The sequence below is a fragment of the Anomalospiza imberbis genome, unplaced genomic scaffold, assembly GCF_031753505.1.
Source record: "Anomalospiza imberbis isolate Cuckoo-Finch-1a 21T00152 unplaced genomic scaffold, ASM3175350v1 scaffold_61, whole genome shotgun sequence".
Lineage (NCBI taxonomy): Eukaryota > Metazoa > Chordata > Aves > Passeriformes > Viduidae > Anomalospiza > Anomalospiza imberbis.
This window is the reverse complement of record NW_027100224.1, coordinates 415,262-442,863: the sequence shown is the minus strand read 5'-3', so window position 1 is coordinate 442,863 and position 27,602 is coordinate 415,262. Positions and strand designations below refer to the sequence as shown.

Below are 27,602 nucleotides of genomic sequence, written 5' to 3'. Positions count from 1 at the left end.
CCAAAAAAATCCCCAAAAAAATCCCCAAAAATCCCCAAAAAATCCCCAAAAATCCATAAATTCCCAAAAAATCCCAAAAACTCCCCAAAAAAATCCTAAAAAAATCCCAAAAATTGCCGTAAACGACCCAAAAGTCCCTTATACAAACCCTATTAAACGCCCAAAAAAATCCCCAAAAAATCCCCAAAAAATTGCCATAAAAACCCAAAAAACCCCAAAAAAGTCCCAAAAATCCCCAAAAAATCCCCAAAAATCCCACAAATTCCCAAAAACTCCCCAAAAAATCCCAAAAACTCCCCAAAAACGCCTAAAAAAAATCCCAAAAATTGCCATAAACGACCCAAAAGTCCTTATACAAACCCTATTTAATGCCCAAAAAATCCCCAAAAAATCCCCAAAAAATTGCCATAAAAACCCAAAAAATCCCCTAAAAATCCCATAAATTCCCAAAAACTCCCCAAAAAATCCCAAAAACTCCCCAAAAAATCCTAAAAAAAATCCCAAAAATTGCCATAAACGACCCAAAAGTCCTTATACAAACCCTATTAAACGCCCAAAAAAAATCCCCCAAAAATCCCAAAAAATCCCAAAAATCCCCAAAAAATCCCCAAAAATCCCAAAAATCCCCAAAAAATCCCAAAAAATCCCCAAACGCCGCGGGCCGCAGCGTGTCGCTGGTGGAGCCGGGCCCGGTGAACACGGACTTCGAGCGGAAGCTGCTGGAGGAGGCGGAAAAATCGGAATTTCCTGAAAATCCCCCCAAAAATCCCAAAATCTTCACAAATGTCCCCAAAAAAACCACAAAAACCCAAAAAATCCCCAAAAAAATCCTAAAAAAATCCCAAAAATTGTCATAAACGACCCAAAAGTCCTTATACAAACCCTATTTAATGCCCAAAAAATCCCCAAAAAATCCCCAAAAAATTGCCATATAAACCCAAAAAACCTCAAAAAAATCCCAAAAATCCCCAAAAAATTCCCCAAAAATCCCATAAATTCCCAAAATATCCCAAAAACTCCCCAAAAAATCCTAAAAAAAATCCCAAAAATTGCCATAAACGACCCAAAAGTCCTTATACAAACCCTATTTAATGCCCAAAAAATCCCCAAAAAAATCCCAAAAATTCCCAAAAAATCCCCCAAAAATCCCCAAAAAAATCCCAAAAAATCCCAAAAAATCCCAAAAAATCCCAAAAAATCCCCAAAAGCTCCCCAAAAAATCCTTAAAAAATCCCAAAAATTGCCATAAACGACCCAAAAGTCCTTATACAAACCCTATTTAATGCCCAAAAAATCCCCAAAAAAATCCCAAAAATTCCCAAAAAATCCCCCAAAAATCCCCAAAAATCCCAAAAAATCCCCAAAAATCCCCAAAATCCCCAAACGCCGCGGCCGCAGCGTGTCGCTGGTGGAGCCGGGCCCGGTGAACACGGACTTCGAGCGGAAGCTGCTGGAGGAGGCGGGAGAAAAATCGGAATTTCCTGAAAATCCCCCCAAAAATCCCAAAATCTTCACAAATGTCCCCAAAAAAAACCACAAAAACCCAAAAAATCCCCAAAAAAATCCTAAAAAAATCCCAAAAATTGTCATAAACGACCCAAAAGTCCTTATACAAACCCTATTTAATGCCCAAAAAATCCCCAAAAAATCCCCAAAAAATTGCCATATAAACCCAAAAAACCTCAAAAAAATCCCAAAAATCCCCAAAAAATTCCCCAAAAATCCCATAAATTCCCAAAATATCCCAAAAACTCCCCAAAAAATCCTAAAAAAAATCCCAAAAATTGCCATAAACGACCCAAAAGTCCTTATACAAACCCTATTTAATGCCCAAAAAATCCCCAAAAAAATCCCAAAAATTCCCAAAAAATCCCCCAAAAATCCCCAAAAAAATCCCAAAAAATCCCAAAAAATCCCAAAAAATCCCAAAAAATCCCCAAAAGCTCCCCAAAAAATCCTTAAAAAATCCCAAAAATTGCCATAAACGACCCAAAAGTCCTTATACAAACCCTATTTAATGCCCAAAAAATCCCCAAAAATCCCAAAAAATCCCAAAAAATCCCCAAAAAATCCCCAAAAAATCCCAAAAAATCCTAAAAAATCCCCCAAAATCCCCAAACGCCGCGGCCGCAGCGTGTCGCTGGTGGAGCCGGGCCCGGTGAACACGGACTTCGAGCGGAAGCTGCTGGAGGAGGCGGAAAAAATCGGAATTTCCCGGCGCCGACGCGGAGACGCTGCGCTACTTCCGCGAGGTTTACCTGCCCGCCAGCCGCCAGGTGTTCCGCACCTTCGGCCAGAGCCCGCAGGACGTGGCACAGGTGACGGTCTGGAATTTTTTTGGGATGTTTGGGGATTTTTTGGGATTTTTTTTGGGATTTTTTGGGTTTTTTGGGGTTTTTTTGGGGTTTTTATGGTGATTTTTATGGGGATTTTTGGGGATTTTTTGGGAGTTTTATGGTGATTTTTGGGGATTTTTTTGGATTTTTTGGCATTTTATGGGGATTTTTATGGTGATTTTTGGGATTTTTGGGAATTTTGGGATTTTTTTGGGGTTTTTACGGTGATTTTTTTGGGGTTTTTATGGGGATTTTTGGGGTTCTTATGGGGATTTTTGGGGTTTTTACGGTGATTTTTGGGGTTTTTACGGGGATTTTTGGGGGATTTCCTGCCCGCCAGCCGCCAGGTGTTCCGCACCTTCGGCCAGAGCCCGCGCCACGTGGCAAAGGTGATGTTCCGGAATTTTTGGGGATTTTTTGGGATTTTTTTGGGATTTTTTGGGATTTTTACAGGGATTTTTTGGGGATTTTTTGGGGTTTTTTGGGGTTTTTTTGGGGATTTTTTGGGGTTTTTATGGCGATTTTTGGGGATTTTTTGGGGATATTTGGGGATTTTTTGGGGATTTTTTGGGATTTTTTGGGATTTTTTTGGTGATTATTGGCATTTTATGGGGATTTTTATGGTGATTTTTGGGATTTTTGGGAATTTTGGGATTTTTTTGGGGTTTTTACGGGGATTTTTTTGGGGATTTATGGTGATGTTTGGGGTTTTTACAGTGATTTTTGGGGTTTTTTTGGGGTTTCTTTGAGCATTACCTGCCCGCCAGCCGCCAGGTGTTCCGCACCTTCGGCCAGAGCCCGCGCCACGTGGCACAGGTGATGTTCCAGAATTTTTGGGGATTTTTTGGGATTTTTTTGGGATTTTTTTGGGATTTTTTGGGGTTTTTTTGGGGTTTTTATGGTGATTTTTGGGGATTTTTTGGGGATTTTTTGGGATTTTTTGGGATTTTTTTTGGTGATTATTGGCATTTTATGGGGATTTTTACGCTGATTTTTGGGATTTTTTGGGATTTTTTGGGATTTTTGGGAATTTTGGGATTTTTTGGGGTTTTTACGCTGATTTTTTGGGGTTTTTACGGGGATTTTTGGGGTTTTTATGGGGATCTTTGAGCATTTCCTGCCCGCCAGCCGCCAGGTGTTCCGCACCTTCGGCCAGAGCCCGCGCCACGTGGCACAGGTGAAATTCGGGCTTTTGGGATTTTTGGGAATTTTTTGGGATTTTTTTGGGATTTTTTTGGGGATTTTTGGGGTTTTTATGGCGATTTTTGGGGATATTTTTGGGATTTTTATGGGGATTTTTCGCATTTTTATGGCGATTTTTGGGGATTTATTGGGATTTTTTTGGCATTTTATGGGGATTTTTACGGTGATTTTTGGGATTTTTGGGGTTTTCTGGGATTTTTTTTGGGGTTTTTACGGTGATTTTTTGGGGTTTTTATGGTGATTTTTTGGGCTTTTATGGGGATCTTTGAGCATTTCCTGCCCGCCAGCCGCCAGGTGTTCCGCACCTTCGGCCAGAGCCCGCGCCACGTGGCACAGGTGAAATTCGGGCTTTTGGGGATTTTTTTGGGATTTTTTGGGATTTTTTTTGGGATTTTTTGGGGTTTTTATGGCAATTTTTGGGGATTTATTTGGGATTTTTATGGGGATGTTTCGCATTTTTATGGCGATTTTTGGGGATTTATTGGGATTTTTTGGCATTTTATGGGGATTTTTTATGGGTGATTTTTGGGATTTTTGGGAATTTTGGGGATTTTTTTGGGGTTTTTACGGTGATTTTTGGGGTTTTTACGGGGATTTTTGGGGTTTTATGGGGATTTTTGGGCATTTCCTGCCCGCCAGCCGCCAGGTGTTCCGCACCTTCGGCCAGAGCCCGCGCCACGTGGCACAGGTGAAATTCGGGGTTTTGTGGATTTTTGGGGATTTTTTGGGATTTTTTTGGGATTTTTTGGGTTTTTTTGGGGTTTTTATGGCAATTTTTGGGGATATTTTTGGGATTTTTACGGGGATTTTTTCGCATTTTTATGGCGATTTTTGGGGATTTTTGGGGATTTTTTTTGTGGATTTTTATGGTGATTTTTGGGGATTTTTGGGAATTTTGGGATTTTTTTTGGGGTTTTTTTACGGTGATTTTTGGGGTTTTTATGGTGATTTTTGAGCATTTCCTGCCCGCCAGCCGCCAGGTGTTCCGCACCTTCGGCCAGAGCCCGCCGCCACGTGGCAAAGGTGACGGCCCAGAATTTTTGGGGGATTTTTGGGGATTTTTTGGGATTTTTTGGCGATTTTTTTTTGGGATTTTTAGGGATTTTCGGCATTTTTTATGCCAAAATTTTGGGGATTTTTGGGGGGATTTTTTAGGGAATTTTTATGGGTTTTTTTTTTCCTTTTTTTTTTTTGCTCTTTTTTCAATTTTTTTTTTTGCTTTTTTTTCGATTTCCCCCATTTTTTGGGGGGGATTGTTTTGGGGATTTTTTTTTTTTTTTTTTTTTTTTAATCCTTTCGATTTTTTTTCGCTCCTTTTTCGCTTTCTTTTTCCGCTTTTTTCCCGATTTCCCCCATTTTTGGCAGGGGATCGTTTTGGGGATTTTTTTGGGGTTTTTTTTTTGCTTTTTTTTTCGCTTTTTTTCCGCTTTTTTTTCGCTTCTTTTTCTCTTTTTTTCCACTTTTTTTCCGCTTTTTTCCCAATTTCCCCCCATTTTGGCGGGGATCGTTTTGGAGATTTTTTTTGTTTTTTTTTTTTTTAATTTTTTCCGCTTTTTTCCCAATTTCCCCCATTTTTTGGGGGGGATTGTTTTGGGGATTTTTTTGGGGTTTTTTTTTGCTTTTTTTTTCTCTTTTTTCCACTTTTTTTTTCCGCTTTTTTTCCGCTTTTTTTCCGCTTTTTTCCCGATTTCCCCCATTTTGGCGGGGATCGTTTTGGAGATTTTTTTTTTTTTTTTTTTTTTTTAATTTTTTCCGCTTTTTCCCGATTTCCCCCATTTGGTCAGGGCTCATTTTGGGGATTTTTTTTGAATTTTTTTGGGGATTTTTTTTTTTTTTTTTACATTTCCCCAGGATATATATATATATTTTTTTTAACCCTTTCGGGCCGTCTCTCCCGTGTCCCCCAGGCCATCGTGGCGGTGATCGGCGCCCCTCGCCCCCCGTTCCGGACCCCCACCAACGCGCTCTACTCGCCGCTGCTGGCGCTGCGCTTCGCCGACCCCCGCGGGGGATTTGGGGGTCCGCGCCTTCCACCGCCTCCTCTTCGACCTGGGACCCCCTCTTCCACCTCAGCCTGGCGCTGCTCTCCGCTGCCCTCACCTGCCGCTGCTGCCGCCGCCGCGTCGCCCCCGTCTGAGGGACCCCGAAATTTCGGGGTTCTGGGGGGTCCTGGGGGGATTTGGGGCGAAATTGGGGCGGTTTTTAGGGGCGAAATTGGGGATTTTGGGGGTTTTGGGAGGATTTTAGGGGTGGATTTTGGGGGGTTTTGGGGAGTTTGGGGGTGTTCAGGTGTGTTTGAGTCACCCCCGTCTGAGGAACCCCCGAAATTTCGGGGGTCCTGGGGGGGATTTGGGGCGAAATCTGGGGGATTTGGGGGTGAAATTGGGGATTTTTGGGGGGATTTGGGGAGGATTTTGGGGGATTTTAGGGTTGATTTGGGGGGTTTTGGGGAGTTTGGGGGGTGCTCAGGTGTGTTTGAGTCACCCCCGTCTGAGGAACCCCCGAAATTTCGGGGACCTGGAGGGTCCTGGGGGGATTTGGGGCGAAATCGGGGGCGGTTTTTTCGGGGCGAAATTGGGGATTTTGGGGGTTTTGGGAGGATTTTAGGGGTGATTTTGGGGGGGTTTTGGGGAGTTTGGGGGTGTTCAGGTGTGTTTGAGTCACCCCCGTCTGAGGAACCCCCAAATTTCGGGGTTTTGGGGGGGTCCTGGGGGGATTTGGGGCGAAATCGGGGCGGTTTTGGGGGCAAAATCGGGGATTTTGGGGGGGTTTTAGGGGATTTTTTGGGGATTTTAGGGGTGATTTTGGGGGGGGTTTTGGGGAGTTTGGGGGTGCTCAGGTGGGCTTGAGTCACCCCCGTCCGAGGGACCCCCGAAATTTTTGGCATTTTAGGGGGTCCTGGGGGGCCGTTAAGGCGAAAATGGGGCAGTTTTGGGGGCGAAATTGGGGATTTTGGGGGGATTTGGGGAGGATTTTGGGGGGATTTTAGGGTTGATTTTGGGGGGTTTTTGGGGAATTTGGGGGTGCTCAGGTGTGCTTGAGTCGCCCCCGTCTGAGGAACCCCCAAGATTCGGGGTCCTGGGGGGTCCTGGGGGGATTTGGGGGCGAAATCGGGGGCGGTTTTGGGGGCGAAATTGGGGGATTTTGGGGGTTTTGGGGGATTTTAGGGGATTTTAGGGGGATTTTAGGGGTGATTTTGGGGGTTTGGGGGTGCTCAGGTGGGCTTGAGTCACCCCCGTCCGAGGGGCCCCGAAATTTTGGCATTTTAGGGGATCCTGGGGGGTTCGTAAGGCGAAAATGGGGCGGTTTTGGGGGCGAAATCGGGATTTTGGGGGGGTTTAGGGGATTTTAGGGGGATTTTAGGGGTGATTTTGGAGGTTTTGGGGAGTTTGGGGGTGCTCAGGTGTGCTTGAGTCACCCCCGTCTGAGGAACCCCCAAAATTTCGGGGTCCTGGGGGGGGATTTGGGGCGAAATCTGGGGGATTTGGGGGGGATTTTGGGGACTTTTGAGGGGGATTTGGGGGAAATTCTGGGGATCTTGGGCATTTCTTGTGGATTTTGGGGGGAATTTGTGAATTTTGGGGGAATTTGGGGAATTTTGGGGGAATTTTGCGGGGATTTTGGGGGGAATTTGCTGGATTTTGGGGAGAATTTTGGGGGAATTTTGGGGGGGTCTCCTCCACACCTGTGAGGTCTTCGGGGTTCTCCAGTAAACCCAGAACTCCTCCCACAGCCGCTCCCTGTCGTTCGCTGCCGCGCCGGGGGTTTTGGGATCCCGGGGTGGGGGTGGATTTTTTGGGATTTTTGGGATTTTTTTGGGATTTTTTGGGGTTTTTTCGGATTTTTTTTGGGATTTTTTTGGGGGGATTTTGGGGTCAAAGACCAGCGGAACTCAAGTTGGGGAAACACTTGACACCCGGAAGCGAGCGGAAGTGGCGCACCGGAAGTGACCGGGAGGCGCTGGGGGGGACACCGGAAGTAGCGGGAGGCCACGCGGCGGCGCCGGGATGGGGCGGCCCGGGAAGGTCGGGGGAAAAAACCGGGAAAAAACCGGGAAAAAAACCGGGAAAAAACCGGGAAAAAAACCGGGAAAAAACGGGGAAAAACCGGGGGAAAAAACCGGGATGGGGAGCGCGGGGGGGGAGCGGCGGCCGGTCGGGAATGGCGGGCGGGAGCGCGAGGGGGGAGAAAAGCGGCGGGAGGGGCTCGGGATGCCCGAATTTGGGGGAATCGGGAGGGGGAAAATTCCCAAAATTTGGGAATTAATGCAGGGGAAAAAATCCCGAAATTTGGGAATTAAAGGAGGGGAAAAATTCCCGAAATTTGGGAATTAACGGGGGGGAAAAATTCCCAAAATTTGGGTATTAATGCAGGGAAAAAATCCCAAAATTTGGAATTAACGGGGAAAAAAATTCCCAAAATTTGGGGAATCGTGAGAGGGGAAAAATTCCCAAAATTTAGGAATTAACGGGGGAAAAAATTCCCGAAATTTGGGAATTAACGGGGGGAAAATTCCCGAAATTTGGGAATTAACGGGGGAGAAATTCCCAAAATTTGGGAATTCACGGGGGGGGAAAATTCCCAAAAATTGGGAATTCACGGGGGGGCAAAATTCCCGAAATTTGGGAATTCACGGGGGAAAAAATTCCCGAAATTTGGGAATTAATGGGGGGGAAAAATTCCCAAAATTTGGGAATTAACGGGGGGAAAAATTCCCAAAATTTGGGAATTAACGGGGGGGAGGAAATTCCCAAAATTTGGGAATTAACGGAGGGGAAAAATTCCAAAATTTGGGAATTAACGTGGGGAGAAAATTCCCGAAATTTGGGAATTAAAGGAGGGAAAAATTCCCAAAATTTGGGAATTAAAGGAGGGGAAAAATTCCCGAAATTTGAGAATTAACGGGGGGAAAATTCCCGAAATTTGGGAATTAACGTGGGGAAAAATTCCCGAAATTTGGGAATTAACGGGGGAGAAAATTCCCAAAATTTGGGAATTAACGGGGGGGGAAAATTCCCAAAAATTGGGAATTAACTGGGGGGGGGAAAATTCCCGAAATTTGGGAATTAACAGGGGGAAAATTCCTAAAATTTGGGAATTAAAGGAGGGAAAAATTCCCGAAATTTGGGAATTAACGGAGGGAAAAATTCCCAAAATTTGGGAATTAACGTGGGGGAAAATTCCCGAAATTTGGGAATTAATGGGGGAAAATTCCCAAAATTTGGGAATTAAAGGAGGGAAAAATTCCCAAAATTTGGGAATTAACGGGGGGGGGGGGAAATTCCCAAAATTTGGGAATTCACGGGGGGGGGAAATCCCAAAATTTGGGAATCGTGAGGGGAAAAAATTCCCAAAATTTGGGAATTAAAGGAGGGAAAAATTCCCAAAATTTGGGAATTAATGGGGGGGAAAATTCCCAAAATTTGGGAATTAACGGGGGGAAAAATTCCCAAAATTTGGGAATTAACGGGGGAAATTCCCGAAATTTGGGAATTAACGGGGGGGAAAATTCCTAAAATTTGGGAATTAAAGGAGGGAAAAATTCCCGAAATTTGGGAATTAACGGGGGGGGGGGGAATTCCCAAAATTTGGAATTAACGGGGGGGAAAATTCCCAAAAATTGGGAATTAACTGGGGGGAAAATTCCCAAAATTTGGGAATTAACGTGGGAAAATTCCCGAAATTTGGGAATTCACGGGGGGGGAAAATTCCCAAAATTTGGGAATGAATGGGATTTGGGAATTAACGGGGGGGAAAATTCCCGAAATTTGGGAATTAAAGGAGGGAAAAAATTCCCGAAATTTGGGAATTAACGTGGGGAAAATTCCCAAAATTTGGGAATCGTGAGGGGAAGAATTCCCAAAATTTGGGAATTAACGGGGGGGAAAATTCCCAAAATTTGGGAATTCACGGGGGAAAAATTCCCAAAATTTGGAATTAACGGGGGGGGAAAATTCCCAAAATTTGGGAATTCACGGGGGAAAAATTCCCAAAATTTTGGGATTTTGGGGTCCCCGGTGGAAATTCGGGATCAGAATTCCCAAATTTCGGGATATTTCGGGATATTTGCGGTTAATTTGGGATAATTCAGGATATTTTGGGATATTTCAGGATAATTTTTGGAAATTTTGGGATATTTTGGGATATTTTAGGAAATTTTAGGATAATTTGAGGATATTTTTGGAAATTTTGGGATATTTTGGGATAATTTAGGATAATTTCAGGATATTTTTTGGAAATTTTGGGATATTTTGGGATAATTTAGGATAATTTCAGGATTTTTTTGGGAATTTTGGGATATTTTGGGATAATTTAGGATAATTTTTGGGAATTTTGGGATATTTTGGGATATTTTAGGAAATTCTAGGATAATTTGAGGATGTTTTTGGAAATTTTGGGATATTTTGGGATAATTTAGGATAATTTCAGGATATTTTTGGAAATTTTAGGATAATTTTTGGATATTTTGGGATATTTCAGGATAATTTAGGATCATTTCAGGATTTTTTTGGAAATTTTGGGATATTTTGGGATAATTTAGGAAATTTTAGGATAATTTCAGGATATTTTTTGGATATTTTGGGATATTTTGGGATAATTTAGGATAATTTCAGGATATTTTTTGGGATATTTTGGGATATTTTGGGATGTTTTTTCCGTCCCCAGAGCCGTTTCCAGCGGGTGCAGGAGCTGGAATTCTCCGTGCCTCACTCCTGCGTGTGCCCAGCTGCGGGGGCCAGGATTTCGGGATAATTTTCGGGATAATTTGGGATTTTTCAGGATAATTTGAGATTTTTCGGGATATTTTGGGATGTTTTGGGATATTTCGGGATATTTTTGGATGTTTTTTCCCTCCCCAGAGCCGTTTCCAGCGGGTGCAGGAGCTGGAATTCTCCGTGCCTCACTCCTGCATGTTCCCAGCCGCGGGGGCCGGGATTTCGGGATAATTTTCGGGATTTTCCGGGATAATTTTTGGGATAATTTTCGGGATAATTTTTGGGATAATTTTCGGGATGTTTTGGGATGTTTTCTCTCCCCCCAGAGCCGTTTCCAGCGGGTGCAGGAGCTGGAATTCTCCGTGCCTCACTCCTGCGTGTGCCCAGCCACAGGGGCCGGGATTTCGGGATAATTTTCGGGATTTTCCGGGATAATTTTCGGGATAATTTTTGGGATGTTTCGGGATAATTTTTGGGATAATTTTCGGGATGTGTTCTCTCCCCCCAGAGCCGTTTCCAGCGGCAGCAGCGGGCGCAGGCGCGGCAGCGCTCGGAGCAGGAGTTCGGCTCCGTGCCTCACTCGTTCGTGTTCTCGCGCGGCCGCGCCGGGAGGAGCCTGCGGAGCCTCTGCCGGGACCTGCGGCGGATCCTGGAGCCCTTCACGGCCAGGAACCTGCAGGTGGGCACACCTGGGACACCTGGGACACCTGGGGACACCTGGGGGGACACCTGGGACACACCTGGGGACACCTGGGGGGACACCTGGGACACACCTGGGACACACCTGGGACATTGGGGACACACCTGGACACACCTGGGACACCTGGGACACCTGGACACACCTGGGACATTGGGGACACTGGGAATGGCCTCCGGAGGCTCCTGGAGCCCTTCACGGCCAGGAACCTGCAGGTGGGCACACCTGGGACACACCTGGGACACCTGGGACATTGGGGACACACCTGGGACACACCTGGGGACACCTGGGATACACGTGGGGACACCTGGACACACCTGGGACACTGGGGACACTGGGAATGGCCTCTGCCGGGACCTGCGGCAGATCCTGGAGCCCTTCACGGCCAGGAACCTGCAGGTGGGCACACCTGGGACACCTCTGGGACACACCTGGGACATTGGGGACACACCTGGGACACACCTGGGACACACCTGGGACATTGGGGACACCTGGGACACACCTGGGGACACCTGGGACACCTGGGGACATTGGGGACACCTGGACACACCTGGGACACACCTGGGACATTGGGGACACACCTGGGACATTGGGGACACACCTGGACACACCTGGGACACACCTGGGACATTGGGGACACACCTGGACACACCTGGGACACCTGGGACACACCTGGGACACACCTGGGGACATTGGGGGCACACCTGGGACACACCTGGGACACACCTGGGGACACACCGGGGACACCTGGGACACATGGACACACCTGGGGACACACCTGGGACATTGGGGACACTGGGAATGGCTTCCAGAGGCTCCTGGAGGCCTTCATGGCCAGGAACCTGCAGGTGGGCACACCTGGGACACCTGGGACACACCTGGGACATTGGGGACACACCTAGGACACACCTGGACATACCTGGGACACCTGGACACACCTGGGACACACCTGGGGACACACCTGGGGACACCTGGGACACACCGGGGACACCTGGGACACATGGGCACACCTGGGACACACCTGGGACACCTGGACACACCTGGGACACCTGGGACACACCTGGGACACACCTGGGACACCTGGGACACACCTGGGGACACCTGGGACATTGGGGACACACCTGGGACACCTGGGGACACCTGGGACACCTGGGGACACCTGGGACATTGGGGACACACCTGGGATACACCTGGGACACACCTGGGACACACCTGGGGACACCTGGGACATTGGGGACACACCTGGGATACACCTGGGACACCTGGGGACACACCTGGGACACCTGGGGACACACCTGGGGACACACCTGGGACATTGGGGACACTGGGAATGGCCTCTGCAGGGACCTGCGACGGATCCTGGAGCCCTTCACGGCCAGGAACCTGCAGGTGGGCACACCTGGGACACCTGGGGACACCTGGACACACCTGGGACACACCTGGGACATTGGGGACACCTGGGACACACCTGGGACATTGGGGACACCTGGGACACACCTGGGACACCTGGGACATTGGGGACACACCTGGGACACCTGGGACACACCTGGGGACACCTGGGGACACCTGGGACACACCTGGGACACACCTGGGGACACACCTGGGACACACCTGGAACACACCTGGGGACACACCTGGGACACACCTGGGGACACCTGGGACACACCTGGGACACTGGGGACACTGGGAATGGCCTCCAGAGGCTCCTGGAGGCCTTCATGGCCAGGAACCTGCAGGTGGGCACACCTGGGACACCTGGGACACCTGGGACACACCTGGGGACACACCTGGGACATTGGGGACACACCTGGGACATTGGGGACACACCTGGGGGACACCTGGGGACACCGGGACACACCTGGGACACCTGGGGACACCTGGGACACCTGGGACACACCTGGGACATTGGGGACACACCTGGGACACACCTGGGACACCTGGGGACACCTGGGACATTGGGGACACTGGGAATGGCCTCCAAAGGCTCCTGGAGCCCTTCATGGCCAGGAACCTGCAGGTGGGCACACCTGGGACACCTGGGACACACCTGGGGACATTGGGGACACACCTGGGACACCTGGGACATTGGGGACACTGGGAATGGCTTCCAGAGGCTCCTGGAGCCCTTCATGGCCAGGAACCTGCAGGTGGGCACACCTGGGACACCTGGGACACACCTGGGACACACCTGGGACACCTGGGGACACCTGGGACACCTGGACACACCTGGGACATTGGGGACACCTGGGACACACCTGGGACACACCTGGGACACCTGGGACATTGGGGACACACCTGGGACACACCTGGGACACCTGGGACACACCTGGGAACACCTGGGGACACCTGGGACACACCTGGGAACACCTGGGACACACCTGGGGACACCTGGGACACACCTGGGACACCTGGGACATTGGGGACACTGGGAATGGCCTCCAGAGGCTCCTGGAGCCCTTCATGGCCAGGAACCTGCAGGTGGGCACACCTGGGACACCTGGGACACACCTGGGACACACCTGGGGACACCTGGGACACACCTGGGACACCTGGGGACACCTGGACACACCTGGGACACACCTGGACACACCTGGGACACCTGGACACACCTGGGACACACCTGGGGACATTGGGGACACACCTGGGACATTGGGGACACACCTGGGACATTGGGGACACACCTGGGGACACCTGGGACACACCTGGACACACCTGGGACATTGGGGACACTGGGAATGGCTTCCAGAGGCTCCTGGAGCCCTTCATGGCCAGGAACCTGCAGGTGGGCACACCTGGGACACCTGGGGACACCTGGGACACACCTGGGACACCTGGGACACCTGGGACACCTGGGACACCTGGGGACACACCTGGGGACAGCTGGACACACCTGGGACACACCTGGGACATTGGGGACACACCTGGGACACACCTGGGGACATTGGGATTGGGGATTTGGGATCAGTGGGATTTGGGTATTGGGATTTGGGATATTGGGATTTAGGATCTTTGGGATCACTGGGATTTGGGATCACTGGGACACTGGGATTGGGGACATTGGGATTGGGGATATTGGGATCAGTGGGATTTGGAATGTTGGGATTTAGGATCACTGGGATTTGGGATCACTGGGATGCTGGGATTGGGGATTTGGGATCACTGGGATTCGGGGTGTTGGGATTTGGGATCACTGGGATGCTGGGATTGGGGATTTGGGATCACTGGGATTTGGGATTGGGGATATTGGGATTGGGGATATTGGGATCAGTGGGAATGGGGATATTGGGATCAGTGGGATTTGGAATGTTGGGATTTAGGATCACTGGGATGCTGGGATTGGGGATTTGGGATCACTGGGATTTGGGATTGGGGATATTGGGATTGGGGATATTGGGATCAGTGGGAATGGGGATATTGGGATCAGTGGGATTTGGAATGTTGGGATTTAGGATCACTGGGATGCTGGGAATGGGGATTTGGGATCACTGGGATTCGGGATTTGGGATCACTGGGATTCGGGATGTTGGGATTTAGGATCACTGGGATTTGGGATCACTGGGATTTGGGATCACTGGGATTGGGGATTGGGGATTTGGGATCAGTGGGATTTGGAATGTTGGGATTTAGGATCCCTGGGATTGGGGATTTGGGATCTTTGGGATATTGGGATCGCTGGGATTTGGGTATTGGGATTTGGGATTCAGGAATTTGAGATCCCAGGATTATTGGGATTCAGGAATTTGGGATCTCAGGATTTTTGGGATTCAGGATTTTTGGGACTGCAGGAATTTTAGGATTCAGAAATTTGGGATCTCAGGAATTTGAGATGCCAGGATTTTTGGGATTCAGGAATTTGGGATCCCAGGATTTTTGGGATTCAGGAATTTGGGATCCCAGGATTTTTGGGATCTCAGGAATTTTAGGATTCAGGAATTTAGGATTCAGAAATTTGGGATCTCAGGAATGTTGGGATCTCAGGAATTTTGGATCCCAGGATTATTGGGATTCAGGAATGTTGGGATCTCAGGAATTTTGGGATGTCAGGAATTTGGGATCCCAGGATTTTTGGGATTCAGGAATTTTAGGATTCAAGAATTTAGGATTCAGAAATTTGGGATCTCAGGAATCTTGGGATCTCGGGAATTTGGGATCCCAGGATTATTGGGATTCAGAAATTTGGGATCTCAGGATTTTGGGATCAGGGATTTGGGATCCCAGGATTTTTGGGATCAGGGATTTTGGGATCCCCCAGGGATTTTCTAGAATTCAAGGGATTCCCTCAGGAATTTCAGGATCTTTTCCAGGAATTTCGAGGTTTCTCTTCCAGGAATTTGGGGATTCAGGAATTTGGGATCCCAGGATTTTTGGGATCAGGATTTTGGGGTTTTCCAGGTGCGCCGCAGCAATTCCCTGCGGGATCTGGTGGCCGTGGCCGGGCCCTTGGGGGTCACGCAGTTCCTGGTGCTGAGCAAATCCCAAACCGGGATCAACCTGGTGAGAACTCCGGGAATTCCGGGAATTCTGGGAATTCCGGGGGGTCCCGAACCCTTCCCGGCCCCAGGGGATGAAGGAATTTCCGTGATTGATCCCAAATTCTGTGATTGATCCCAAAGTAAACGCTCTGATGGGGCCGGGACTGGGCTTCGGGAATTGGGGATTTCCCGGAATTTTCCTGGGATTTTAATGGGATTTTCCTGGGATTTTTCTGGGATTTTCCCAGGATTTCAATGGGATTTTTCCTGGGATTTTCTCAGAATTTTCTGGGATTTTCCTGGGATTTTCCCAGGATTTTTATGGGATCCTCCCAGGATTTATCGAATTTCACTCGGGTTTATTCTGGGATTTCCCCAGGATTTTTCTGGGATTATTCTTGGATTTTTTCAGGATTTATCCAGGATTTTCCTGGGATTTTTCATGGTTTTTTCTGGGATTTTTCCCAGAATTTTCCTGGGATTCTCCCAGATTTTTTTGGGGATTTTCCCAGGATTTTAATGGGATTTTCCTGGGATTTTCCCTGGATTTTCCTGGGATTTTCCCAGGATTTTAATGGGATTTTTCCCTGGATTTTAATGGGCTTTTTCTGGGATTTTCCCACCTCTGAAGCTTTTCCTCCTTCCCAGAAAATTTTCCGGCTGCCGGGGGGTCCCACCCTGACCTTCAAAGTGCTGCAGGTGCGTCCGGGAATTCCGGGAATTTCGGGAGCAGCAATTCCGGGCGTGATCCTGGGGGGGTTTGATGGGATTTTGACGGGATTTTAATGGGTTTTAGTGGATTTTTTCAGGATTTAATCCCAATTTTTCCCCATTTTTCCCATTTTCCCAGCGCTCCCTGGAGCAGGACGCGCTCTCAGCCCTCTGCAGGCTCTGTGCAGATTCTGGGGGGTTTATGGGGTTCTGGGCTGGGATTTTTGGGATTTTTATGGGATTTTGATGGGATTTTGATGGGATTTTGATGGGATTTTGGCTATTTTTATGGGATTTTATGGAATTTCATGGTATTTTTCAGGATTTAATCCCATTTTTCCCATTTTCCCAGTATTCCCTGGTGCGGGACGTGGTCTCGGCGCTGCGCAGGCACCGCATGCACGAGCAGCAGTTCTGGGCATTTGATGGGATTTGATGGGATTTTGATGGGATTTTGATTGGATTTTGATGGCATTTTGATGAGATTTTGATGGGATTTTGGCTATTTTGCTGGATATTTTTGGGATTAAATCCAATTTTTCCCCATTTTCCCAGTATTCCCTGGTGCGGGACGTGGTCTCGGTGCTGCGCAGGCACCGCATGCACGAGCACCAGTTCTGGGGATTTGATGGGATTTGATGGGATTTTGATGGGATTTTTTTTGATTTTAATGGATTTTTTTCAGGATTTAATCCAATTTTTCCCATTTTCCCCCATTTTTCCCCATTTTCCCAGTACTCCCTGGTGCGGGACGTGGTCTCGGCGCTGCGCGGGCACCGCATGCACGAGCAGCAGTTCTGGGGATTTGATGGGATTTTGATTGGATTTTGATGGGATTTTGATTGGATTTTGATGGCATTTTGATGAGACTTTGATGGGATTTTGGCTATTTTGCTGGATATTTTTGGGATTAAATCCCATTTTTCCCCATTTTCCCAGTACTCCCTGGTGCGGGACGTGGTCTCGGCGCTGCGCAGGCACCGCATGCACGAGCAGCAGTTCTGGGGATTTGATGGGATTTTGATGGGATTTTGGCTATTTTTATGGGATTTTTTTTGATTTTAATGGATTTTTTTCAGGATTTAATCCAATTTTTCCCCATTTTCCCCCATTTTTCCCCATTTTCCCCCATTTTTCCCATTTTCCCAGTACTCCCTGGTGCGGGACGTGGTCTTGGCGCTGCGCAGGCACCGCATGCACGAGCAGCAGTTCTGGGGATTTGATGGGATTTGATGGGATTTTGATGGGATTTTTTTTTATTTTAATGGATTTTTTTCAGGATTTAATCCAATTTTTCCCCATTTTCCCCCATTTTTCCCATTTTCCCAGTACTCCCTGGTGCGGGACGTGGTCTCGGCGCTGCGCAGGCACCGCATGCACGAGCAGCAGTTCCTGCACCCGCCGCTGCTGGTGCTGGGCAATTTCGGGGCGCGGGCGCAGATGCAGCTGAAGCTGATGGCCGGGATGTTCCAGGGGATGTTCCCGGCCCTCAACGTCCACAGGGTGCGCCAACATCCCGGGATCTTATCCGGAATTATCCGGGAAATGCTTGGGAATTGTCCGGGATTTATACGGGAATTGCTTGGGATTTATTTGGGATTTATTTGGGATTTATTCGGGGATTATCTGGGAATTGTCCCGGAATTTTAGCTGGAGTTATCTGGGAATTATCCTGGGATTATCCTGGGATTATTCAGGAATTGCTCGGGGTTATCTGGAATTTATCTGGGAATTTTATCCCGGATTTTAGCCAGAATTATCTGGGAATTACCTGGGAATGTTATCCCGGATTTTAGCCAGAATTATCTGGGAATTACCTGGGAATTTTATCCCGGATTTTAGCCAGAATTACCTGGGAAATAGCTGGGAATTTTCCAGGAATTATTCGGGAATTATCCTGGAATTATTTTTGGGCATTGCTCGGGGATTATCTTGGAATTATCCTGGAATTTTATCCAGAATTTTCTGGATTTATCCAGGGATAATCGAGGAAATGTTGGGATCTGGGATTAGGGAAAAGGGATTTGGGAACAGGACAAAGGGGATTTTGGGGATTTTGGGGATTTTTCCCATTTTCCCATTCCCGGTTTTCCTCAGGTCAATCTGAATTCCATCCGCCGCTGTTTGCTGATCTCCTACGACGCCGAGGCGCAGCTCCTGGAATTACGGCACTAGTGAGGGCCAGGCCCCGATCCCGAATTCCCAAATTCCTGGATTCCCAAATTCCCCAAATCCTCAATTCCCAAATTCCCCAAATCCTCAATTCCCAAAACCCCAACGTCCTGAATTCCTAAAGTCCCAAAATCTCAAATTCCCAAATTCCCAAAATCCCATATTCCCAATGTCCCCAAGTCCTGAATTCTCAAAATCCCGAATTCCCAAAATCCTGAATTCCCAAATTCCTGAATTCCCAAATTCCCCAAATCCTCAATTCCCAAAACCCCGACGTCCTGAATTCCCAAAGTCCCAAAACCCCAAATTCCCAAATTCCCGTATTCCCAATGTCCCCAAGTCCTGAATTCTCAAAATCACGAATTCCCAAAATCCTGAATTCCCAAATTCCCAAAATCCCGTATTCCCAATGTCCCAAAATCCCAAATCCCAAAATCCTGAATTCCCAAATTCCCAAAATCCCGTATTCCCAATGTCCCAAAATCCCAAAATCCTGAATTCCCAAATTCCCAAAGTCCCAAAATCCTGAATTCCCAAATTCCTGGATTCCCAAATTCCTGAATTCTCAAATTCATTAATTCCCAAATTCCCAAAATCCTCAACTCCCTAAACCCCAACATCCTGAATTCCCAAATTCCCAAAATCCCAACATCCTGAATTCCCAAATTCCCAAAATCCCACAATCCCGAATTCCTAAGGTCCTGAAATCCCAAATTCCTAAATCCATGAATTCCCAAATTAATTCCCAAAGTTCCATTTTTCCATGATTTTTCCCATTTTCTCTGTTTTTTCCATGATTATCCCCCAACCCAGCAGTGTCCAGGTGGTGTCCCCTTCCCAAATTCCCATTTTTCCCCATTTTTTCCCTTTTCCCCCCCCAATTTTCCCATTTTTTTCCATCATTTTTCCCACTTTTCCCTGATTTTTCCCATTTTCCCATTTTTTCCCCTGTTTTTTTCCCTGATTTCTCCCGTTTTCCCCCCAGCCCAGCAGTGTCCAGGTGATGCCCCCTTCCCAATTTCCCCCGTTTTTTCCCTTTTTTTTTTCCCCGTTTTTTCCATTATTTTTCCCATTTTTCCATTATTTTTCCCATTTTCCCCTGTTTTTTTCCCATTTTCCCGTTTTTTTTCCCATTTCCCCTGTTTTTTTTTTCCCATTTCCCCTGTTTTTTCCCATTTTTCCCGTTTTTTTTCCCACTTTCCCCTGTTTTTTTCCCATTTTCCCCGGTTTTTTTTCCCATTTTTCCCTGTTTTTTTTCCCATTTTTTCCCATTTTTTTTCCCATTTCCCCTGTTTTTTTCCCCATTTTCCCTGTTTTTTTTCCCTGATTTCTCCCGTTTTCCCCCCATCCCAGCAGTGTCCAGGTGGTGCCCCCTTCCCAAATTCCCAATTTCCCCCGTTTTTTCCCTTTTTTTCCCCCCGTTTTTTCCATTATTTTTCCCACTTTTCCCGTTTTTTTCCCATTTTCCCCTGTTTTTTCCCCATTTTTCTCATTTTTTTTCCCATTTTTCCCGTTTTTTTTCCCATTTTCCCGTTTTTTTTCCCATTTTCCCCTGTTTTTTTCCCATTTTCCCCGTTTTTTTTTTCCCATTTTTCCCATTTTTTTCCCATTTTCCCCGTTTTTTTCCCATTTTCCCTGTTTTTTCCCCATTTTCCCTGTTTTTTTTCCCTGATTTCTCCCGTTTTCCCCCCCATCCCAGCAGTGTCCAGGTGGTGCCCGTGGGGCTCAGCCGGGGTGTCCGGAAAATTCTCCAGGAGAAATTCCCGAACCTGGCCCGGATGGACGACATCAGCCAGCTGCTGACCGGGTAGGGGACATGGGGACACCTCGGGGACACCTTGGGGACACCTTGGGGACATCAGGGACACCTTGGGGACACCTTGGGGACACCTGGGGACATCGGGGACACCTTGGGGACACCTTGGGGACATCAGGGACACCTTGGGGACACCTGGGACACCTGGGGACATTGGGACACTGGGGACACCTTGGGGACACCTGGGGACATCGGGGACACCTTGGGGACATCAAGGACACCTTGGGGACAACGAGAACACCTGGGGACATTGGGGACATTGGGGACACCTTGGGGACACCTGGGGACACTGGGGACATGGGGACACCTTGAGGACATCAAGGACACCTTGGGGACACCTGGGGACACCTGGGGACATCAGGGACACCTGGGGACATTGGGGACACCTGGGGACATTGGGACATCGGGGACACCTGGGGACATTGGGACATCGGGGACACCTTGGGGACATCACAGGGACATCAGCCAGCTGCTGATGGGGTAGGGGACATGGGGACACCTTGAGGACATCATGGACACCTTGGGGACATGAAGGACACCTTGGGGACACAGGAAAGTCCTCCTGGGGTACCTGGGGACACCGGGGGGGACATGGAGGGGACAGGGGACACGAGAATTGGGGACACCTCCAGAGATGTCCCCTGTCCCTGTGCCCCAGAGGTGTCACCTGTCCCTGTCCCCTCAGGGACATCGTTCTGTCCCTGTCACCTGTCCCTGTCACCTGTCCGTGTCCCCTCAGGGACATTGTCCTGTCACCTGTCCCTGTCACCTGTCCCTGTCCGTGTCCCTGTCACCTGTCCGTGTCCCTGTCACCTGTCACCTGTCACCTGTCCCTGTCACCTGTCCCTGTCACCTGTCCGTGTCCCTGTCACCTGTCCCTGTCACCTGTCCGTGTCCCTGTCACCTGTCCGTGTCCCCTCAGGGACATTGTCCTGTCACCTGTCCCTGTCACCTGTCACCTGTCCCTGTCACCTGTCACCTGTCCCCTGTCCCTGTCACCTGTCCCTGTCACCTGTCCCTGTCCGTGTCCCTGTCACCTGTCCCTGTCCCCTGTCCCTGTCACCTGTCCGTGTCCCTGTCACCTGTCCGTGTCCCCCCAGGGACATTGTCCTGTCACCTGTCCCTGTCCCTGTCACCTGTCACCTGTCCCTGTCACCTGTCCCTGTCACCTGTCCCTGTCACCTGTCACCTGTCCCTGTCACCTGTCCGTGTCCCTGTCCCTGTCACCTGTCCCTGTCACCTGTCCGTGTCCCTGTCACCTGTCCCTGTCACCTGTCCCTGTCACCTGTCCCTGTCCCTGTCACCTGTCCCTTTCCGTGTCCCTGTCACCTGTCCCTGTCACCTGTCACCTGTCCCTGTCACCTGTCCGTGTCCCTGTCCCTGTCCTCTGTCCCTGTCACCTGTCACCTGTCCCTGTCACCTGTCCCTGTCACCTGTCCGTGTCCCTGTCACCTGTCACCTGTCCCTGTCACCTGTCCCTGTCACCTGTCCCTGTCACCTGTCCCTGTCACCTGTCCGTGTCCCTGTCACCTGTCCCTGTCCCTGTCACCTGTCACCTGTCCCTGTCACCTGTCACCTGTCACCTGTCCCTGTCACCTGTCCCTGTCACCTGTCACCTGTCCCTGTCACCTGTCACCTGTCACCTGTCCCTGTCACCTGTCACCTGTCCGTGTCCCTGTCACCTGTCCCTGTCACCTGTCCCTGTCCCTGTCCCTGTCACCTGTCACCTGTCCCTGTCACCTGTCACCTGTCCGTGTCCCTGTCACCTGTCCCTGTCACCTGTCCCTGTCACCTGTCCCTGTCACCTGTCCCTGTCCCTGTCCCTGTCACCTGTCACCTGTCCCTGTCACCTGTCACCTGTCACCTGTCCCTGTCACCTGTCACCTGTCCCTGTCCCTGTCCGTGTCCCTGTCACCTGTCACCTGTCCCTGTCACCTGTCACCTGTCACCTGTCCCCTGTCCCTGTCACCTGTCCGTGTCCCTGTCACCTGTCCGTGTCCCCTCAGGGACATTGTCCTGTCACCTGTCCCTGTCACCTGTCCCTGTCCCTGTCCGTGTCCCTGTCACCTGTCACCTGTCCCTGTCACCTGTCCGTGTCCCTGTCACCTGTCCCTGTCCGTGTCCCTGTCACCTGTCCCTGTCACCTGTCACCTGTCCGTGTCCCTGTCACCTGTCCCTGTCACCTGTCCATGTCCCTGTCACCTGTCCCTGTCCCTGTCCGTGTCACCTGTCCCTGTCACCTGTCCGTGTCCCTGTCACCTGTCCCTGTCACCTGTCCATGTCCCTGTCACCTGTCACCTGTCCCTGTCCGTGTCACCTGTCCCTGTCCCTGTCACCTGTCCGTGTCCCTGTCACCCATCCCTGTCACCCATCCCTGTCACCCGTCCCTGTCACCTGTCCGTGTCCCTGTCACCTGTCCGTGTCCCCCCAGGGACATTGTCCTGTCACCTGTCCCTGTCACCTGTCCCTGTCCCTGTCACCTGTCCGTGTCCCTGTCACCTGTCCGTGTCCCCCCAGGGACGTCGTCCTGTCCGAGAGCGAGGCGGAGCCGGACGGGTCCCAGAACGTTCTGGAGCTGCCCCAGAACTGCGCCGGGCGCGGCAACGCCGCCAGGCAGCAGAGCGCCGTCAGGCTGACCGAGGTGACAACGGGGACATCCCTGGGGACATCGGGGACATCACTGGGGACATCCCTGGGGACATCCCTGGGGACATAGGGGTGACACAGCAGAGCGCCGTCAGGCTGACCGAGGTGACAACGGGGACATCCCTGGGGACATCGGGGACATCACTGGGGACATCCCTGGGGACATTGGGGTGGCACAGCAGAGCGCCGTCAGGCTGACCGAGGTGACACTGAGGGGACACTGAGGCGACGCTGAGGGGACACTGGGGACATCCCTGGGGACACTGAGGGGACACTGGGGACATCCCCGGGGACACTGAGGGGACACTGGGGACATCCCCGGGGACACTGAGGGGACACTGAGGGGACACTGGGGACATCCCTGGGGACACTGAGGGGACACTGGGGACATCCTTGGGGACACTGAGGGGACACTGAGGACATCCCTGGGGACACTGAGGGGACACTGGGGACATCCCCGGGGACACTGAGGGGACATTAAGAGGGCACACAGGGGGATGGGGATGGGGACAGGTGGGGACGGTGCCCAGGTGACACCGCAGCTCACCGGGGGTCCCCGTGTGTCACCTGTCCCTGTGTCCCTGTGTCCGTCTGTCCCTGTGTCACCTGTCCCTGTGTCTCTGTGTCTGTCTGTCCCTGTCACCTGTCCCTGTGTCCCTGTCCCTGTGTCCGTCTGTCCCTGTGTCCGTCTGTCCCAGATCGGGCCCCGTCTGACGCTGCAGCTGCTGAAGGTGGAGGAGGGGCTGGGCCAGGGCAACGTCCTGTACCACGGCCTGGGTGAGTGACACCTGGGGACACACCTGGGGACACACCCGGGACAGGTGAGGGACACACCCGGGGACACACCTGGGACAGGTGAGGGACACACCTGGGGACACACCTGGGGACACACCTGGGACAGGTGAAGGACACACCTGGGGACACACCTGGGGACACACCCGGGACAGGTGAGGGACACACCTGGGGACACACCTGGGACAGGTGAAGGACACACCCGGGGACACACCCGGCACAGGTGGGGGACAGGGCAACATCCTGTACCATGGCCTGGGTGAGTGACACCTGGGGACACACCTGGGACAGGTGAGGGACACACCCGGGGACACACCCGGCACAGGTGAGGGACACACCTGGGGACACACCCGGCACAGGTGAGGGACACACCCGGGACAGGTGAGGGACACACCCGGGGACACACCCGGCACAGGTGAGGGCCAGGGCAGCGTCCTGTACTACAGGCTGGGTGACACCTGGGGACACAGCTGGGGACATGGGCTGGGTGACACAGCTGAGACAGTGCGAGTGGGATCTCACCTGTACCCAGGTGTGTCCCAGGTGTATCTCGGGGGTGTCCCAGGTGTATCTCGGGGGTGTCCCAGGTGTATCTCAGGTGTGTCCCAGGTGTGTCACAGGTGTGTTCCCCCGGCAGCCCCCAAAGGAGAGGCGGAGCTGCGGGAGCTGCTGGCCCGGCGGGAGCAGCGGCTGCAGGTGAGGGCGGAGCGGCGCCGGGAGCAGGAGCAGAACCTGGAGCGGAAACGGCAGCAGCGGGAACGGCACAGGTGAGGACAGAAAGGTCACCCAGGTGAGGTCACACAGGTGACGATGGGGGGGGTCACACAGGTGAGGTCACACAGGTGAGGGTAGAAAGGTCACACAGGTGAGGATGAGGTGGTCACACAGGTGAGGACAGGTCACACAGGTGAGGATTGGGGGGGTCACACAGGTGAGGTCACACAGGTGAGGATGGGGGGGGTCACACAGGTGAGGTCACACAGGTGAGGACAGAAAGGTCACACAGGTGAGGTCACACAGGTGAGGACAGAAAGGTCACACAGGTGAGGATGAGGGGGTCACACAGGTGAGGTCACACAGGTGAGGATGGGGGGGGTCACACAGGTGAGGTCACACAGGTGAGGACAGAAAGGTCACACAGGTGAGGTCACACAGGTGAAGACAGAAAGGTCACACAGGTGAGGTCACACAGGTGAGGACAGAAAGGTCACACAGGTGAGGTCACACAGGTAAGGATTGGGGGGGGTCACCCAGGTGAGGTCACACAGGTGAGGTCACACAGGTGAGGTCACACAGGTGAGGATGGGGGGGTCACACAGGTGAGGTCACACAGGTGAGGTCACACAGGTGAGGACAGAAAGGTCACACAGGTGAGGTCACACAGGTGAGGTCAGAAAGGTCACACAGGTGAGGTCACACAGGTGAGGTCACACAGGTAAGGATTGGGGGGGGGTCACACAGGTGAGGCTCCCCCAGGTGAGGCTCCCCCAGGTGGGGCAGCCTGGCCGGATCCATCCCCAGGTGTCCCCTCCCTGTCCCTCACCTGTCCCTCACCTGTCTCTCCCCAGGGAGCGCAGCCTGGCCGGGATGGGCCGGGCCACAGGTGGCCCAGGTGGCCCCGGAGGTGACAGCGACGCCGAGGACCCCGGCGCACCTGAGGCAGGTGAGGCCGAGCCGTCGGACGAGGACGAGGCCGAGTATTACAGACAGGAGCTGGGGGAGGAGCCTGACACAGGTGAGCTCCGGCCAGGTGAGCTTGGGGGGTCCAGGTGAGCTTGGGGGGTCCAGGTGAGTTTTGGGGCATCCAGGTGAGTTTTGGGGGGTCCAGGTGAGCTTGGGAGGGTTCCAGGTGAGCTTGGGGGGGTTCCAGGTGAGCTTGGGGGGGGGGGGGTCCAGGTGAGCTTGGGGTTCCAGGTGAGTTTTGGGGCATCCAGGTGAGTTTTGGGGGGTCCAGGTGAGTTTTGGGGGGGTTCCAGGTGAGTTTTGGGGCATCCAGGTGAGTTTTGGGATGTTCCAGGTGAGTTTTGGGGGGTTCCAGGTGAGTTTTGGGATGTTCCAGGTGAGTTTTGGGGGCTCCAGGTGAGTTTTGGGGGGTTTCAGGTGAGCTTTGGGGCATCCTGGTGAGTTCTGGGGTTTCCAGGTGAGTTTAGGGGGGATAAAGGGAATATTTGGGGGTTCCAGGTGAGTTTGGGAGTTTCCAGGTGAGTTTTCCCTCCCTGGAAGTGGCTGATGACGCAAAATTCCTGAATTTCCGTGATTTGGGATCAAAGTAAACGCTCTGACACTTCCGGGGCCGTCCTGGCACCCCAAATCCCAACGTTTCCCCCCCAAATCCCAATTTTTTATGCCTAAAATTCCGGTTTTTTTCCACCCAAATCCCATTTCCCCCCTTAATCCCAATTTGTTCCCCCCAAATCCCTACTTTTTTCCCCAAATCCCATTTTTTACCCCCAAATCCCGTTTTTCTTCTCCTAAATCCCAATTTTCCATCCCTAAATTCCATTTTTCCCCCCCCAAACCCCAATTCTTTTCCCCTAAATCCCCCTTTTTTTCCCCCCTCTAAATTCCCATTTTCCCCCTTTTTTCCCCCAGATTTGTTCCCCGGTCACTCCAAGAGGAAGCGAAGCCCCTCGGCCGCGCCCCGAGCCCGGAAACGACAGAAGAGGAGCCCGAAATCCACACCTGGAACCCCAAAATCCCATCCTGGATCCCAAAAATCCCGCCCAGGACATCCCAAAAACCCCAAATCCCACCCCAGGAAACCTGGGACCCCCAAATCCCAACAGGAAACTCCAAAATCTCACCCGGGAACCCCGAAATCCCACCTGGGACATCCCAAAAACCCCAAATCCCACCCGGGAACCCCCAAATCCCACCCGGGACATCCCAAAAACCCCAAATCCCACCCAGGAAATCCCAAAAACCCCAAATCCCACCCGGGAAATCCCAAATCCCACCCGGGAAATCCCAAATCTCACCCGGGAACCCCCAAATCCCACCCGGGACATCCCAAAAACCCCAAATCCCATCCCAAAAACCCCAAATCCCACCCGGGACATCCCAAAAACCCCAAATCCCACCCCGGAAATCCCAAATCCCACCCGGGAAATCCCAAAAACCCCAAATCCCACCCGGGAAATCCCAAATCCCGCCGTGGGAAGCTCCTGAGCCCCCGGAAAATCCCGAATTTCCCACAGCCAGGACGGGCCCGGAAAAAGAAAAATTGAAAGGGGGGGAAAAAAAAGAAATTGGGAATTTGGGACCCCCGCCCCGATCCCACAGGGGGCGGGAATTTGGGGTCTCCGGGACGGATTTTGGGGTCCAGCGGAATTTCGGGATCTTCCAGAAGAACTTGGGGATCCTCAAGAGGAATTTTGGGGTTCACAGGGGAATTTTGGGATTTCCGAGGGGATTTTTGGGATTTCCAGAAGGATTCTGGGATCCCCCAAATTCCCCCCCTGCATCCCCTCCCACATTTTCCCTGCTGGGATCCCCCAAATCCAGGGGAGACCACCCCAAAAAAAAAAAAAAAAAAAAAAAAAAAAAAAAACAACAAACCAAAAACGAGTGGGAAAAAATCCCCAAAAACGGGAAAATCTCCTCCTAAATATGGTGGGAAAAAACCCCAAAATGGGGGAAAACCCCCAAAAAAACCCAGTGGGAATTTCGGGAACGTCCAGGCGTCGTCGTGGCCGCAATTCTGGGTTGGAAATTCGGGAATTTCGTCCCTCTCCAGCTGGGCAGGCGTCTCCCCGTGGGAGGAGCGGGAATAAAGGTGGAATCCACCCCAGGAACTCGTCTCGCTCTTTTTTCCGGGAAAAATCCCATTTCCCACCCCAAATTTCATTTCCCACCCCAAATTCCCATTTTCCCCACCCCAAATTCCCATTTGTCACCCCAAATTCCTGTTTTCCCCACCCCAAATTCCCATTTTCCCACCCCAAATTTCATTTCCCACCCCAAATTCCCGTTTTTCACCCCAAATTCCCATTTTCCCCACCCCAAATTCCCATTTTCCCACCCCAAATTTCATTTCCCACC

General features: G+C 51.0%; 2 protein-coding genes across 5 annotated transcripts in view; one reads left to right on the top strand and one right to left on the bottom strand.

Annotated features, from left to right (window-relative positions):
- LOC137467365 (hepatic lectin-like) overlaps nt 1-10,497 on the bottom strand; it is a 29,570-nt gene extending 19,073 nt beyond the window's left edge. The window contains exon 1 of the mRNA XM_068178868.1: nt 10,494-10,497. The gene's annotated coding sequence lies outside the window, so the exon portion shown is untranslated. The remainder of the gene's footprint in view (nt 1-10,493) is intronic.
- On the top strand, nt 7,457-26,819 carry PPAN (peter pan homolog). Of its 4 annotated transcripts, XM_068178865.1 has the most exons (13): nt 7,457-7,564; nt 10,764-10,934; nt 15,345-15,446; nt 16,073-16,123; nt 17,465-17,638; nt 18,233-18,309; nt 20,007-20,114; nt 22,641-22,732; nt 22,843-22,874; nt 23,468-23,546; nt 24,199-24,328; nt 25,130-25,296; nt 26,154-26,810. In XM_068178865.1, the coding sequence occupies exons 1-13, from the start codon at nt 7,547-7,549 to the stop codon at nt 26,786-26,788; spliced, it is 1,836 nt and encodes a 611-aa protein (XP_068034966.1). In that variant the 5' UTR covers nt 7,457-7,546; the 3' UTR covers nt 26,789-26,810. The 4 variants fall into 4 exon arrangements, with proteins under 4 accessions (XP_068034966.1, XP_068034967.1, XP_068034965.1 ...); XM_068178866.1 differs by lacking the exon at nt 22,843-22,874 and having other exon boundaries at nt 20,010-20,114; nt 22,641-22,764; nt 26,154-26,811; XM_068178864.1 differs by lacking the exon at nt 22,843-22,874 and having other exon boundaries at nt 22,641-22,764; nt 26,154-26,803.
- Nucleotides 26,820-27,602: the final 783 nt, after the last annotated feature.